The sequence below is a fragment of the Saimiri boliviensis genome, chromosome 10 (assembly GCF_048565385.1).
Source record: "Saimiri boliviensis isolate mSaiBol1 chromosome 10, mSaiBol1.pri, whole genome shotgun sequence".
NCBI classification, from domain to species: domain Eukaryota; kingdom Metazoa; phylum Chordata; class Mammalia; order Primates; family Cebidae; genus Saimiri; species Saimiri boliviensis.
In genome coordinates, this window is record NC_133458.1 from 39,568,083 (window position 1) to 39,585,451 (window position 17,369).

Consider the following 17,369-nt stretch of genomic DNA (forward strand, 5'->3'; position numbering starts at 1 on the left):
TTCAAAATCATCTTGGCTATTCTAGAGCCTTTTTCTTTCCATATACGTTTTAGATAAAGCTTTGTTATGTCTACAAAAAACCTTTCTGAGATTTTGGTAGTAATTGCATGAATCCTATTGATTAATTTAAGCATAACTAACATTTAGCTATGTTAATTCTACTAATTTATAAACACAGATATCTCTAAAAGTTTTAGGTTTTCTTTTTTTAACTATATTTTTTGAGGCCAGGTCTCGCCCTGTCACCCAGGTTGGAGAACAATGGCACAATGAGGGCTCACTGCAACCTCCAATTCCTGGGCTCAGGTGATCCTCCCACCTCAGCCTCCTGAGTAAGTGAGACCACTGGCATGCCCCACCATGCCTGGCTAATTTTTAAAAATTTTTGTAGAGATAGGGTCTCATTTTGTTGCCGCAGTTGGTCTCAAACTCCTAGATTCAAGCGATCCTCCCCAGTTGGCCTCCCAAAGTACTGAGATTACAAACATGTGCCACCATTTCTGACCTTCTTTTGTTTTCTTTTATCAGCATTTTGTCATTTTCATCACACAGATCTCATGCATATTTTGTTAGATTTATACCTAAGTATTTCATTTTCTTTGGCACAGTTGTCAGTGGTATTTCTCTTTTTGTTTCCATATGCAATTGATTTTTGTGTTGTCTGTATATTTCAACCTTACTGGATTATTATTTGTTCTAGGTTTTTGGTAGATTGTTTGAGATTTTCTATGTAGATAATCATGTGGTCTGCAAAAAAGAGGTTAATTTTTTTCCTTTCACATTTGTATGCCTTTTTTCTTCCTTTATGGCAGTGGGTAAGACTTCCAGTATTACATTCGATAAGAGTGGTAGATAGTGGACATTCTTGCCTTATTCTCAATCTCAGAAGAAAACTATTCAGTTTTTTACTATTAATTAGCTGTGATATTAGCTATTGGTTTTTTGTAGATTCTATTTGACAATTAGGGAAGTTATACTCTACTTAGTTTTCTGAAAGTTTTTATCATGAATGGTTGTTGAATTTTTCAAATGCTTTTTCTATGCCAGCTGATATGATGTTTTTCTTTAGTCTGTTGATAACGGAAGATTATTTTGTTAGATTTTTAATTATTGAACCAGCCTTGCATACCAGGATTAATCCCATGAATTACAAAATGAATTGGGAAGTATTCCCTCCCCTTTTATTTTCTATAAGAGATTGTGTAGAATTGACATTAATTCTTCTTTAAACATTTTGTAGATTTCTCCAGTGAGACCATCTGGGCCTGGATATTTTGTGGAGGAAGCTTTTAAATTACCATTTGATTTATTTAATGGTCATAGGATTATTCCAGTTATATCTATCTTACTGTAGCTGAGTTTTGGTAATGTGTGGTTTTTCAAGGACTTGGCTCATTTTTTCTAGGTGATCAGGCCAAAAGATGCCCCTACTATTTCCTGCTATTCTTTGAATGGCTGTGGGATCTGTTGTAATACCCTATTTCATTCTTGATAATGATGATTTCTGTCTTTTCTCTTTTTATCTCTGTTAGTCTTGCTAGAGGTTTATGAATTTTTTTCAAAGAACCTGTCCTTTTGTTTCAGTAACTTTATTGTTTTTGCTTTTAATGTCATTGACTTCTGCTGTTATTCTTACTATTTCTTCCTTCTGCTTACTTTGAATTTATTTTGCTCTTTTTCTAGATTCTTGAGGCAGAAATCTAGATCATTTTTGAGACTTTTTTTCCTTATGTAAACATTTAGTCTTTTACATTTCCCTCTCAGCACTGCTGTAGTAGCATTCCACAAATTGTGATATGTTGTATGGTCATTTTCATTCACTTCTGTGTTTATTTTTATTTTCTTTGAGACTTCCTCTTTGACGCATGGATTACCTACATAATTCATGGTGTATGGTGTTTAACGTCCACATGTTTGGCGAGTTTTCTGTTATCAGTTTCCAGTTTGATTCCCTGATGATCAGAGAATATACTCTGTATGATTTCAAGGGTTCAATTGCTACATGTGACTGACGGCTAGATGGAGATATGGAGAATTAAGATTTTAAAGGCTTTGCCAGGATGAAGCACATCTCCCCAAATTAATAGGGGTAACTTGAATAAGGATAAATGGAAAGTCCCACGATTAACTATATTACTATAGGATGGGACCTAATATGCCTGAAGAATCACTAAAAGTTTTTAAGTTTATTATTAATTCACTTTAGGGTAACAGTGTTACATGAATAGTCATGGAAAGCTAGCACTGTTAGACTACACTAATAGAAATATAATGTTCAGAATAAATAAGATAACAGTATTATTGTACATAATACTTACTTGTAGAGATTTTTGCTTATGGAAAGAATTTAGCCATAGCATAGTCTACAAGTCCTGAAAGTCTCTCCGGCCTTTTAGATTATATGATTGTCTTTTCAGTAATTTTCCCCTAGATTTTATAATCCAAAATAACCTGTAATAATTGTTTTCCTTCCACCAGCTAGATAATTTTGAAATTATGTCACTTAGCTATACCATCTTATAACAAGCCTGTGAATTTTTTTTTTTTTACAATGGCCTTCTCTCCCCAGCTTTGAGGATTTGTGCATCAAATGTTTTTTCCTACCTTCTACCTCCCATGGCACTTGGTCAGGTTAATTACATTTTACCCAGTCTCTTGCTTATGTAAGCTTCTCTTAACTCATTCTTTCTGTTCTTTTATTGCTTAGGAAACTCTTTTATTTTCTTTCTTTTGGTTTCATATGAGTCCAAAAGTAACCATTTACTGGTTACTAAGGGACTAAGAATAGGAATAATGTCGAGAGGATGTGGAGAAATAGGAACACTTTTATACTGTTGGTGGGAGTGTAAACTAGTTCAACCATTGTGGATGACAGTGTGGCACTTCCTCAAGGACCTAGAAATAGAAATTCCATTTGACCCAGCAATCCCATTACTGGGTCTATAGCCAAAGGATTATAAATCATTCTAGTATAATGACACATGCACACGTATGTTCATAGTGGCACTGTTTACAATAGTAAAGACCTAGAAGCAACCCAAATGCCCATTGACAATAGACTGGACAAGGAAAATGTGGCACATATACACCATGGAATACTATGAAGCCATAAAAAAACGATGAGTTCGTGTCCTTTGTAGGGACATGGATGAATCTGAAAACCATCATTCTCAGAAAACTCACACAAGAACAGAAAATCAAACTCCGCATGTTCTCACTCATAGGCGGCTGTTGAACAATGAGAACACATGGACACAGGGAGGGGAGCATCACTCACTGGGGTCTGTTATGGGGGGGCCAAGGGAGGGACAGCAGGGGGTTGGGGAAGTCAGAGAGGGATAACACGGGAAGAAATGCCAAATGTAGGTGTCAGGGGGGTGGAGGCAGCAAACCACATTGCCATGTATGTCCCTATGCAACAATCCTGCATGATCTGCACATGTACCCCAGAACCTAAAGTACAGTAAAAAAAAAAAAAAAATTTAATAGCCCATGGATCCAAAAAAAAAACAAAAAAAAGAATAGGAATAATGCCTGTGCAGAGGACAAATCAAATTTTTGCCTCTAGAAGCTTTTAAAACTACATACAAGTTCCCTGTAAGAAATCTTCAGAAATACTTTTTAATTCCTCAGATTCCTCTAATCTCACTTTTAATATCAGCTTAATATTATTTTCTGAATTTTCTTTTTTTAGTTAAGAGTATCATATTTTATTTTTCCATTGATAATACAAATACTGGTTTTTATTTCAACATATTCCAGTTTGAGTTTTCCTAAAATAATTTTATAAATGATGATTCTATATCTAAGATAAAAGTACCCTACATGTTAGTAGAGACTTGGATGTTAGTAGATAATTGGTTTCTACATATATGCTTTTAAAACATACTAGGGTTTGTAACCATGATTTATGCTAGTGGTTCCCTTACCTGGCTAAGTTATCTGAATGACCTAAGGAGCTTAGTGTACATACTGACGGTGCTATCCATTGCCTGGGACATGACTGTATAGACAAATTTTATTGACTACGTGGATAAATGAGTTAATGAATTATAATATCCTGTATTTGCAAATGCTATGGTATTATCAGTAGCATAGTCAGTCTAAAACTAATATTGTAATTATGATAAACATGAATTAAACATACAAACAATAGATTGCGATGTTATTTTGGAATTCAGAGAAATATTCCAGGAAACAATATAGAGGATCCTAATTTCTTAAAAACTTTATTTCACAGCTTAAATATAAACATTCCCCATAGTAAAATTCCCTATTCCAATATCTCCATTCTTCTTCCTTAACATATCTCCTTATAACAGCAAGATCTATATTTAAAATAATGCTTCCTCATTGTTTCAGAATAACATAATAGCTCTTAAACATGTAAATGCATTGTGAAGGATTTCAGTTGTGAGGACTTAAAATCAGCACACCTTCTTAAATATCATTGTTATTTTTCTTGCTTTTTTTCATTATTGTTTCTCTGAAGTATTTTAAGTTCTAAATGACTTGACTTGCAAATTAAATGTTTTTATATATTTTATTGTATGGTGGCAAAGTTGCCTATATGAATTTACTTTATGGGATTTAATAAAGAATGTGCAGAATCCTGAATGGTTCACTTATTAAAAGCTACTGAATTTTTTTAAAAAAATAAAACTGGCAGACATATATTCTAGGAATTTGACCTCGTTATTAAATCACAGACTTTGTTTACATGCTGTTATGGAAAAGGTTTTACTTACCATTTGTTCAAAGTCATTCTTTAAAGAAGAAATTAGTCATTAAGTCATAAGAAAACTAACAGCAGGAAAAGTTGAACTGATTGATTATAATCTCCTGGTAATGTAACTTCAACAATTTACTGATTTAAGATAGTTTTCTTCTATGTGCCAAAATCTTCTAAAATAATGTTACAACAATGCATACACACATTGCGTTTACTTTTTTTTTCTGCCTTACTATGCTTGCAGAATTAAAATACGCAATTTAAAGCCAATGCAATGGGGTGTGCCTGTAGTGCCATCTACTTGGAAGGCTGAGACAGGAGGATAACTTGAGGCCAGGAGTTCAAGGCCAGCCTGGGCAGCATAGCAAGACTCTCTTTAAAAAAAAAAAAAAATAGGAAGCCGGGCGCGGTGGCTCAAGCCTGTAATCCCAGCACTTTGGGAGGCTGAGGCGGGTGGATCACGAGGTCAGGAGATCGAGACCATCCTGGTCAACACGGTGAAATCCCGTCTCTACTAAAAAAAAATACAAAAAATTAGCTGGGCGTGGTGGCGCGTGCCTGTAATCCCAGCTACTCAGGAGGTTGAGGCAGGAGAATTGCCTGAACCCAGGAGGCGGAGGTTGCGGTGAGCCGAGATCGTGCCATTGCACTCCAGCCTGGGTAACAAGAGCGAAACTCCGTCTCAAAAAAAAAAAAAAAAAAAAAATAGGAGTGCAATTTAAAATTTTAATATCATTATGTTGCTAATTTTAGCTATTTTGGAAATAATAAATTTTCATTCACATTTGAAATTTTTAACAGTTCCTGTTAGACCCTTTGTCTGAGCTAACTGACATCCACTTGAATGTGTCAAAAGCATCTCAAAAACTGTGTCCATCAAGGAAACTGCTACACCCCAAAAAATCTACATATGTGTAAGATTTTATGTAAAAGTGTGTATTGTTCACCCCTGTCATTTATAAACATTCTAAAATTGGAAACTCTAAATACTGAACATCAGGAAAATGGTGAATTCCATTGCATCAATATAATTATTTTTTCGTCATTAAAATTATTTTGAAACTTAATATCATGGGAAAATACTCATGGTAATTATAAAAGGCATAATATAAAAGGTCATGTGAAGCACAATGCCAGCTAGCTATATATATATGTCCATAGGAAAAACACTGGGAAAAAAATGTGTATAATAAGAAAATATTCCGAGAGAAAATAATACCAGTCATTGTCTTTGAGTGGTAAGATTGTTGATTTTAATTCTTTTCAGATATTCTACAATGAGCATATAATACCTTTGTTTATAATACCTTTATTTAAAGTGTAAATTTTATCTTAATACTTGACTTCAAATTTTTTAAGTGGCCTGTTGTTTTAGTTCGCTTATACTATGGTATGCTGTAGTAACAAATAATTTCTAAATCGAAGTCACTTATAACAACAAAGTTTATTTCCTAATCATCTATATCATGGGTCAGCAACAGTGATCTTGTTATTCTGAGAGTAGACTGAAGGAACAGTCTCAATATGGGACATACTGCTCTCATGGGAAAGAGAAGAGAGAGATGGCAGGATCATTCAGTAGCTATTGAAGCTTCTGTTCAAAAGTTACACAGTAACTTCCAATCACATTTTATTTGCTAAAGTAAGTCATATGGTCAGGCCTCATGTTATTGGGGCATGAATTATAGTCACCTGGCAAGGTTCGGGGGACTGGTGGTAGTTAGCTCAGTAGAAAAGACATGAGAATTTGACAAATACCTATGTCATATCGGCTTATTTGGAATTTTTTTAGTAAGCACCAAGTTATCAGGACTGCCACAAAAAGTCGTGGAGGTTGTATACTGTACAGCTGTAATGGAGAGGCACCATTCACATAGTGTGAATGGCACAATGTAGAGTTTTGTTTTGTACAACTTGTCTGTTCATATTCAGTGGCTCTGAAAATTATGTCACAAGAAAGGTATATATATTTTGTATTCATTAAGACTAATTTTGCTAGTAATAAAATTTGCTTATTTAGACTTAGTCTTACTATCTTAAGAATAAGAGCTGTTATATTTATATTCCACATATATATGTGTGAATCACTATCTAGAATTACATACCTGCTATCTGCTGATACTTTAAATGATAATTCTCAATGGATCTTAATTTCCTTGAGGTCATAAATTAAATATGTATGGCATTAGTGGATTACTCATTTAGCATTTATTCTTTTTATTGATAAGCTAAATTTGAGTATTTAAAGAACACTGAAATCTAAGTTATAAGTGTACTTTCCATGTATATAAATAGTACATGGAAACAAAATACAGGTAATCACTGCTGTTGCTTTTGCAGAAATGTGTCATACACTCTTAAGTTCTGTGCTTTCTAAAGATCAGAAAGAAAATAGAATAAATAAGAATTATATATTTTTTGAAAATGGTTTTGTGAATACCATTTTATTGATAAATAGAACAAGAGTTATTCTGCATTTTTTAATTTTAGGTTTGCTTGTTGAAAGTAACCATCAGGTACTCTTTATTCTAAGTGACTTGATTATATACTCTTTGTTCTAAGTATATAAGTACACTTTAAGTGACTTGATTATATACTCTTTATTCTAAGTGACTTGATTATATGTATATTTATAAAGTTTATATTTTATAAAACTGCTAAAGGGAAATTGTTAATTTTTTCATATTGATAGCTGGGAGAAAAGACTTGTTGTCTTAAATGAAAATACTGTATACATCCCAGTAATGCATCTTAGAAGTTTGCTATTCATTTCATTGGAGGCTGACATTGCTTACTTTTTATAATCCTTTCTTCTAGAAATAGAGTGAAACTTTGTATAGTGTGTAGTCAAAATTTCTATGAATAAGAATTTCTGTGTGGGCTTAGAAGTACATTTTGAGGGCTAGGTATGGTGGCTCACGCCTATAATATTAGTACTTTAGGAGGCTGAGGCAGGTGGATCACATGAGGCCAGGAGTTCAAGACCAGCCAGGCCAAGCTGGTGAAACCCCATTGCTACTAAAACTACAAAAATTAGCTGGGCATGGTGGTGAACACCTGTTATCCCAACTACTTAGGTGGCTGAGGCACAAGAATCACTTGCACCAAGGAGGCAGAGGTTTACAGTGAGCCAAGATTGCACCTGCACTGTAGCCTGGGCAACAGACTCTGTCTCACCAAAAAAAAAAAAAGTATCTTTTGGTCCAATAATAGTAGTTTTTATTGTATTTTTATTTTAGTAGATACTGTTAAAGGACTCCCCAGAAAGTCATCTTATGTACTTGTCAGCTCTTGATATTAATGATCTCCTTAATTTTTGTCATTCTGCTAAGATGTGGCATCTTAACAGTTATTGTATTCCCATATTTATTATCTATACAAATTTTGTTTTTTTCTTTTTCTCTGAATTCCCTGTTAATAATCTTGACCAACTTTTCTGTTGGATTAAGTTTCTTTGTTGTTTCTACTGTAAATTGGCTTCTGTCACTACAGCTAATCTAGTCATCAGTGATTTCTTATTGACAAAATAAATATATTATTTATTGTGCTTAATCTTTTCTCCTTTGAATCTGTCCCCTTCATTGCCATCCATAAGAACACTTAATTAGCTCCTGATTTTCTACTTCTCAGGCTACGTTTCCTTTAGCGGGTTTTTTGTGCCACCACTCTCAACCCTCCCCTCTTCACAATACACAATACAGTCTTCTTTGTGATCATTGTTTTGATTTCTATTGGAGACATTGCTAATATTACCGTGTTTGTGCTACCTTCACAGTTCAAGCAAAGACTGAATCTTGGTTATAGGTTAGTGAAAATAAAAACATTTTTTCCCCCTTTGAGGTTCACCGAGTCTGAATTGTATCTATCTTCATAAGTCTTTAGAGCCCAGAATAAACACCCTTGCAAGACCTTCATTTTCTACCATCTACTGGTTGTTGCCATCCACATGTCTCTTCACTACTGCAGTCATCATAATTATGTTTGCTTGAACACTAGCCATGTGCTAGACACAATCCTAGGTACTTTATGTACATTGTCTTCTTCAGTCCTGCTGTCTCCATTCTAGAGATTTGGAAACATTTGGCTTAAGATTAGTCTTGCCCCAAATCATAAACCTAGTAAGTGTGGAAGCTGAATCCAAATTCACATTGACTCTTGACTCAAGAGCCTGTGTTCTTAATTATCATGCCGTAAGGTTTTATTTTATCCCAACCCACTGTTTTCTCCACCAACCGCCACCAAATTCAGTTCCTTGCTTGCCAGCACCACCTTCCATGGAAACCAAAAAACAGAATCATCGTAGATTCTTCCTTTACGTGCAATCCATCACCAAGTTTTTCAGTTTATTTTCCTAAAGGTTTCTCAAGCCACTGCTCTGTCTCCTCCCCTCAGTAAGACCGCCACTGCCAGATACTTAGTTTAAACTTTCTTTCGTCATCTCTTGGATATATTTATCTGTTGGTCACCTAATTATTCTGCTTCCATTTTTGTGTTCCTTTTATCCACATCACTCCCCAAATAAACATTCTCATTTAAAAATTGAATTTTCAAATATCCTATTGAAAATCTCTTAGTAACTCTACATCAGAAAGATAAAATTCAATTTCTTATGCTGACACAAATTTCTTTTAATAAATGATTATATCCAGTCTTTTCTCTTACTACTTTTCTATAATTTGTATTTTAATTACACCTTAGTGACCTTTACCCCTGTCCTCTTGCACTTCCTATTGTCTTTATCCAGAATCTCTTCCTTACCTCTTGGCAAACTTATTCTTCAACCACAGACTCAATTCAAGTATTACCTCTGTAAAGCATTTCTAACTCCCTACTCCCTCCTTCTCATGTGATATTAAATTCATTCCCCCTGAGTTGTAGATGTCTCAACTGTAAAATAGTATTAACAACATCTATCCTACAGGGGTTGTTAGGAAGAATCAAAAGAAATAACAAATGTAAAATAACTAGTTCAGTGTCTTCACATAGTAGCTACTCAAATATTGATTCTTTTATCTTCCTCTTTCATGTGTCCCTGTGAATAATAAAGCTGTAATTGTGTATCTGCATCTTATCCTGAACTTTAAGATCTTTGGGACTGGAGGTTTGTTTTTCATTTATAACCAGTGCCTGTTTCGGTACGTAATCCGTATTAGCTATTCAATGAATTCTTTTGGAAGAATCTAATTTTATGACTAGATATTCAGTAACTAACCTAGTAGAATGAAATAAATTGCTCTTATTAGTGATTCCTGTTTGTTTGATTTGTTTGTTTCCTTTCTTTAGCGGTGATGAGTTCCTGAACTTTCTTCTCAAATTAAACAAACAGTGTGGCCATTTAATAACAGCTGTACAGAATATTATTACTGAGTTACCTGTAAATTCTCAAAAGGTATTCTACAAAAGTTATTAAGTGAAGAAAAGTATGAACACTGAAGAACATTCCAGATAAGTTTATAATTCAATAATTAGTACTGATTTGGTAAAATTATATCATTTGTTCTGCAAAATCACATAAGATCTAAGTAAGTCAATTTGTTTAATATTACTCCTTTACATACTAATCTTAAATTTTTGTATTCTTGCCCTCAAGAAAAATAAAATGAGTCAGACCAAAAATTAAACTAATCCATGTATTGAACTTACCATGTGTTCTTAAAGAGGATTTAACTCTTTAAAATATAAAGTGACAGGAGACCCATGTGAAAATGGAAACAGCACTGTGTGTTATTTAAAAACTGTAACAATAAAAGATTTTTTTTTTTTTTGAGACGGAGTTTCGCTCTTGTTACCCAGGCTGGAGTGCAATGGCGCGATCTCGGCTCACTGCAACCTCCGCCTCCTGGGTTCAGGCAATTCTCCTGCCTCAGCCTCCTAAGTAGCTGGGATTACAGGCACGAGCCACCATGCCCAGCTAATTTTTTGTATTTTTAGTAGAGACGGGGTTTCAACATGTTGACCAGGATGGTCTCGATCTCTCAACCTCGTGATCCACCCGCCTCGGCCTCCCAAAGTGCTGGGATTACAGGCTTGAGCCACCGCGCCCGGCAAAGATTTTTTAATAAAGTAAATTTAGAATAGGAAGAGCATAAATGGCCAGGCATGGTGGCTCACATTTGTAATCCCAAAACTTTGGGAGGCCCAGGTGGAAGAATCACTTGAGGCCATGAGTTTGAGACCAGCCTTGGCAATATGGTGAGACCCTGTCTCTACAAAGAATTTATAAATTAGCTGCGAATAATGGCATGTTCCTCTGGTCCTAGCTGAAAATTAGCTAGGCATGATGGCATGTACCTGTGGTCCTAGTTACTCAGGAGACTGAAGTGGGAGGATCATTTGAGCCCAAGAGGTTGAGGCAGCAGTGAGCCACGATTGTACCACTGCACTCCAGCCTGGCTGGGGGAATGAAACATTGTCTCAAAAAAAAGAAAGAAAAAGTGTAAGTGGCCTGCAAAAGCAACTTACTTCATGTGATTAGGTTTTAGCTGTTTTAGTGAGAATTTTTAAAGGCACTTGTTTTCCAGTGATTTTGATATAACATTAGTTAATATGGGAATCATGTCATTTTTAAAACCTTCACGAACTGATTTGTTCATCATAAATATTATTACTAATATTAATCTCCATATAGAAAGTTATATATACATATATTCAGGAAAAGCATTTGGCAAGCTCATTTGATTATTTTATAAAATTACTTATTTTTGGTGTCAATATCCTAAACAAAAAATGCTTTTCAATTATATAATTTATTATTTAAGAGTTTTGTTAATCTTTGTGGATGTAAAGTCCTGAAAAGTTGCTTCCATTCTTTAATGTGGGATTTTTGAAAATATTAACAGATAGCACTGGAATGGGCTTCTCCCCAGAATTTTACTTCAGTTTGTGAAGAACTGGTTAATAATGTTGAAGATTTGAGTGAAGAGGTCTGCAACCTAAAAGACTTAATTCAGAAGGTATATATTTAACATTAAAAGCAGGGGAAAAACTAAGGGAAATGATTTACAGCAAAAGGTGTTAGACAATGAAGCAATTTTGGTAAGAGCAACAAATGGAACACTTAGACAAGTGGGAAAAAGAGTTTCCAAAGGAAGAAATATACATAGGAAACAGACTTTGTTAGTTTAAAAGAAGAATATGTCATATACTAAAAGAATATGTCATTGTTATCTTTTCAATTAGCAGAGAAAAATGTATTACTACCAATTTCTAGAGGTCACCAAACTTATATTCTTATGTGAGACTGGTAACACAAGCCCTTTCAAAAACAGTTTGGCAAGATGTGCCAACTACCATAAAAAATTCCTATATTTTGATAGTATTTTATCCCAAATTATATGTGCCATAGTATTCTCTATACTAGGAGAATAACTTAATAAATCATACTATACCTATTGTTATAATAATATGCAGTTGAAAAAATAATGAAAATTAAATATCAGCTGGTTAAAGATATGAAATTCTATTTGTACATTACTTATTTATAAATGTGCAGATAAAATAATATTAAAATGAAGTATGTATTGGTTCTGTTAAAGAGACAGGATTGTAGATGAAATACTTCTTTAATTTTCCAGACTCTCTGTAATATTTTTATAATTTAACTGTTTTCTAAAGAGTATGGACTTTTTTGGTTCTGGTTTTTTACATATACAGAAAAAGTATATATCTGTATTTAAGGTTAGGTGATTTTTTTTTCACTTTAAGAAAATTGGCTATAATAAAACCTAAGCTGTTGGAATAGGAACCTCACTTCTGAGCTCTTTATCTGTTTAGTAAATAACTTTGATGTCTATAAGGCTTTTATGAAATATTTCATTTGAAGGTTAAATTATACTACGTTATTTATATAGCTTCAACCCATAATTCATTTAATATTTTCATTAATATTTTATCAAAAAAGTTCTTTTCTTCAAAATAGACTTTATACATGTTCCAGGTATTAATAATTTGTCATTCTAGCTATTAATGGGTTAAATCAAAAGGAGTCTTTTTTTCTTTTTCGATGCTGAGTCTCACTCCATTGCCCAGGCTGGAGTGCAGTGGCATGATCTTGGCTCACTGCAACCTCTGCCTCCTGGATTCAAGCAATTCTCCTGCCTCAGACTTTTGAGTAGCTGGGACTACCGTCATGTACCACCACGCCCAGCTAATTTTTGTGTTTTTAGTAGAGATGGGGTTTCACCATGTTGGCTAGGCTGGCTTTGAACTCCCGACCTCAAGTGATCCACCCGCTTCAACCTTCCAATGTGCTAAGATTACAGGTGTGTGTCATCACACCTGCCACAAAAGGAGTCTCTTAAAGTGAGAAGAAAATTGTGAAGAAAATTCTATTATGCAAAATAATAGCTGAGAAAGGACATTTTAAATGAGGAAATGGGTACTGTTTCAGAAGTCTTGTAGAAAATAATTGCTTTCCAAAGAAAGGGGCATCTTAGAAATTGTATTATTCCGACATTTATTCTTCCAACAAACGTAAGACTGCCTGCTATATGTCAGGCACCTGTGTTACACAAGCTACATCTTGAACTTGCTGACAACCCAAAAAGTACAGCACCATTCATCATCACTACCTCCATCTCATCTAGAAGAATCAAAGGAAAGAAATTGATTTGACTTAAAAATGCTGTTTTTCATGGGGATCCCAGGGAAGTTTGGAAGCATATGTATAAAGATACTTCTTGCAAAACATCAACCTTTAGTGTAGGAAATTTCCTAAGACATATTTGCTTCAGGGTTGTTTACTAATTTGGTTTCTCTAAGATAAACTAAAAACATGGGAGTGAGGGTTAAGGGTGTGTGTATAGGATTAAAATGAAATTAGAAAAACATTTTTGTTAAATTAGTGAAATTAAGGAACTTTGTTATAGGGACTGACTCTAAAGCATAAACAATTCAATCAAGTACCAGAATATTTATTTTAATAATGCATACGTGTTAAGAGGATTTTCATTGTTCTTTAGCTGAATAGAAGATCTTTTTCCTGTGACCCTTCTCTATGTAGAATTTGTGCATTTCTATATAAGAACTACCCTTGAAAACATTTATTAGTTTATAATAATGGCATATACAGTTCTTTGGGAAAGAAAGTCTTAATTTTGGAGCAAGCCAGTGAGTGGCTTTTTCCAGATTAGTCTTATACAAGTAGTAATCATCATAATGAGATTTGATTTAGAGAATTATGAAGGCTTCCAGATTTGGAAATATGCTATCATGCCTGTTAAGCTTATATTTTTTCAGAGGTTTACTAATAATAACTGAAGGGGATCTTTTTTTAAAGAAAACATGAGTTATCACAGATAAGTGTATGGAGGTAACAAAGAGAGAGGGTGGGAGAGGTCAAGGCTAGACTTTAACACCACATCACTCTCTTTCAAGCCAGCACACTGACAGGCTCCTGTCAGAAAGGGTCATTCTAAGTAATTGGTTAATAAAAGGAATGACTGTCTCAGGATTCAGTAAATGGAGCATCAGTGTCAAAAAGGAATCTGTTGCTGAATGAAGCCATTTGGAAGTTAGACCAAGAATATGGTATTAATGAGATTGGCGTTGGAGTCTGGTTTTCTGCTATAAATTTTAAATTAATTTTGCAAGCTTTTTAATTAAATATTTACACTGTAGAATTTGGAAGTCATTATTCCTGCTAATGTTGAAAGTATTTATGTCACCACTCCAGCACAGGATGTTTCTAGTAAATATCACTCTATAAATGTGCCTGATACTTTTTATCTTTCAAGGATCTTTGCTTTCTGCTTATTCTCTCTCCTGCCCCACCCCCAACAGCCATCCCTCTCCTCTCAGCCCTCCCTCTTTAAGTCTTTTCTCTCTCTCACTTCCTCCCTCTCTGCCTTCCCCTACCCACCACCACCACCACACACACACTCAGAGATACACACAGTGGGCACACACACACAGGTAGGGGAGAAAGGAGCTTCTTTAGCAAGAAATTTGTATCTGGCAATTTAGAAACTGGGTACTATACTTTCATTGCTGAGAAGTACTAAAAGAACCACTTAAGTTTTTGTTGACATTTGTTACTGCAATGATATTTAAAGTATTAAGTTTCTACCAGTAGCATCTGATCTTCTCCTTTTTGCTAAATTTCATCTGGTGTATGTTTGCTATAATTATGGTTCAATTTTTTGTAAGATGTTAATTGATACTTAATGGACAAGCATATCAGTATCAATTGTCATTCCTTATAGGTAAAACAGAAACTTTTTTTTTTTTTTTTCTGAGACAGAGTCTCACTCTGTCACCCAGGCTGGAGTGCAGTGACGCGATCTCAACTCACTGCAACCTCTGCCTCCTGGGTTCAAGCAATTCTTCTGCCTCAGCCTCCTGAGTAGCTGGGACTATAGGCCCGTGCCACCATGCCTGGCTAATTTTTTTTTTTTACTGCATTTTAGGTTTTGGGGTACATGTGAAGAACATGCAAGATTGTTGCATAGGTACACACATGGCAGTGTGATTTGCTGCCTTCCTCCCCATCACCTGTATCTGGCATTTCTCCCCATGCTATCTCTCCCCAACTCCCCAACCCCTGCTGTCCCTACCCTATTTCCCCCCGAACCTGGAAACCATCATTCTCAGCAAACTGACACAAGAACAGAAAATCAAACACCGCATGTTCTCACTCATAGGCGGGTGTCGAACAATGAGAACACATGGACATGGGGAGGAGAGCCTGGCTAATTTTTGTAATTTTTAGTAGAGACGGGGTTTCACCATTTTGGCCAGGCTGGTCTTGAACTCCAGACCTTGGGATCCACCCGCCTCAGCCTCCCAAACTGCTGGGATTACAGGCATGAGAACCTGGGCCCGGCTGAAACAGAAACTAACATTAAAGTTGCTTTATCTCATAACATAAAAACACCATTTTAAAATGTGACCATCTATGAAAGCATACATTTTTAATGTAAAACTAATAATTTACAGTGATGGGATTCTAATGAAAGACTGTCTTTAGGTAAACATACATATATATGTTTATTTATATCTTCCAAGGGAATCTTGAGTTGCCTACATCTAAATCAAGTGAATTGAATTAACATGAATAGTATTATATTTTTTAAATCAAAATGTTGTATTATATAGTAACTCTTTTCTTTTTCCATACTAAACATTAGTTGCAAAATGAACGGGAAAATGATCCAACTCATATACCATTAAGGGAAGAAGTATCTACATGGAATAGTAGAATTTTGAAGAGGACAGCTATTACAGTATGCGGATTCGGTTTTCTTCTTTTCATTTGCAAGATAACTTTCCAGAGAAAATAAGCCAAATATTTGTTTTAAGTTATATATATACATCTTAATTGAACCATCCAAAAATTGTTGCTTTTAACTATTTGGCACAATATAACCTTACATTCTTTGCCAGTATTCCATAGGAAACATTTTGACAATGTAATGTAATTTTTTTTTAGAAAGTGGTTTGTTACTCTGACTTACAAATACAATTTGTTATGTTTTATGTTCATTTTGATCAGGCAGTAAATTATAAGTAATTCTTTGATTTGATCATATGTAAATCACATTCAAAATTAAAGTTATATCTAATATCTTTGACATTTTAAAAAGTGTGCTTATTTGTCATAGTGTCTTACAGAACTAGTAAAGTGTTCACAAATTAAGAGCTTTCTTTTATTCCTCATTTTCCCCCTTCATTATTATATAATAAAGGTTTTTATTGGATTTTTTGTTACATTATGAGGAAATTATTAATTTTGAAAGTATCCAAGAGAATACAAAGGATAAAGGTAAAATGTTAAAGTTTTGAATTGTGGATTAAATCCTTAGGAAAAGTATTTTAAATACAAATTAAAACAGCAAAAAATTAGACACTAATGTTGAAAGTACAAAGTACATTAGACTCTTTTACGTAAATCACTTTGAGGAACATACATATTATATAGCATTCTTGGGAACATTATAAAAGTGAATGATATTTGACATCTTATTTATCATATCTAAAAAAGTAAGATTTACAAAATCAAACTGATGATATTCAGATTTTTAAAGTGAAGTTAATAAAAAGGCAGGCCCAATTTCACAGGGAGTATAGTATTTAAATCTTGCCTGACTTACTGCCATACTTAAACATATGCAGTTGATCTGCACTTGCTTGAGAAATAAACAAAGCAAAGATAAAGAATTGTGGAAAGGAAGAACATTACAAGGAGCTATAATTAGTAGCAGTTTCTGCTCTTGCTTATACCAAAACAACAAGATTTGAATCGTTCTTTTCCTGAGAATATGCTCAACCAGCTATCATTGGAAAGTAATCACACTATGAATTGGTGCCTGACATTTTAACCTAACCGAAATAGCAACATTTTTTTTCCTGGTATTTCCTCATTTAAATGAGTCTTAGAAGTTCTAAAGGAACTTCTTTTAACACATGGTGTTTCACTCCCAGCACAGTTCTTGGGTAAGGAGAAATTATTGAATAAATCTTAGTTTTAGCTTCCTTTAAAAAAATTAAAAGCACTCTAGGAAAATGACAGACGTACTATCAGATTATCTATTTATTGATGGTCTTTTTCACTTTGGTTCATCTTTAAGATAATGATGTTTCTTCTGTTGGCTGGATAGGTCACTATTTTTTTTCTTCTGACAAAATCAAAACATCTTGC

The 17,369-nt window shown here is 34.3% G+C and overlaps 1 protein-coding gene across 3 annotated transcripts in view; it reads left to right on the plus strand.

Annotated features, from left to right (window-relative positions):
• Positions 1–16,390, plus strand: part of ASZ1 (ankyrin repeat, SAM and basic leucine zipper domain containing 1) — a 60,382-nt gene extending 43,992 nt beyond the window's left edge. For 2 of the 3 annotated variants that reach the window (XM_003921053.3, XM_010343848.3), the window contains 3 exons: positions 10,016–10,121; positions 11,572–11,685; positions 15,859–16,390. In XM_003921053.3, the coding sequence (XP_003921102.1) occupies positions 10,016–10,121; positions 11,572–11,685; positions 15,859–16,011 (373 nt within the window). In that variant the 3' untranslated portion in view covers positions 16,012–16,390. The remainder of the gene's footprint in view (positions 1–10,015; positions 10,122–11,571; positions 11,686–15,858) is intronic. The other variant, XM_003921054.4, reaches the window with a different exon arrangement.
• Positions 16,391–17,369: the final 979 nt, after the last annotated feature.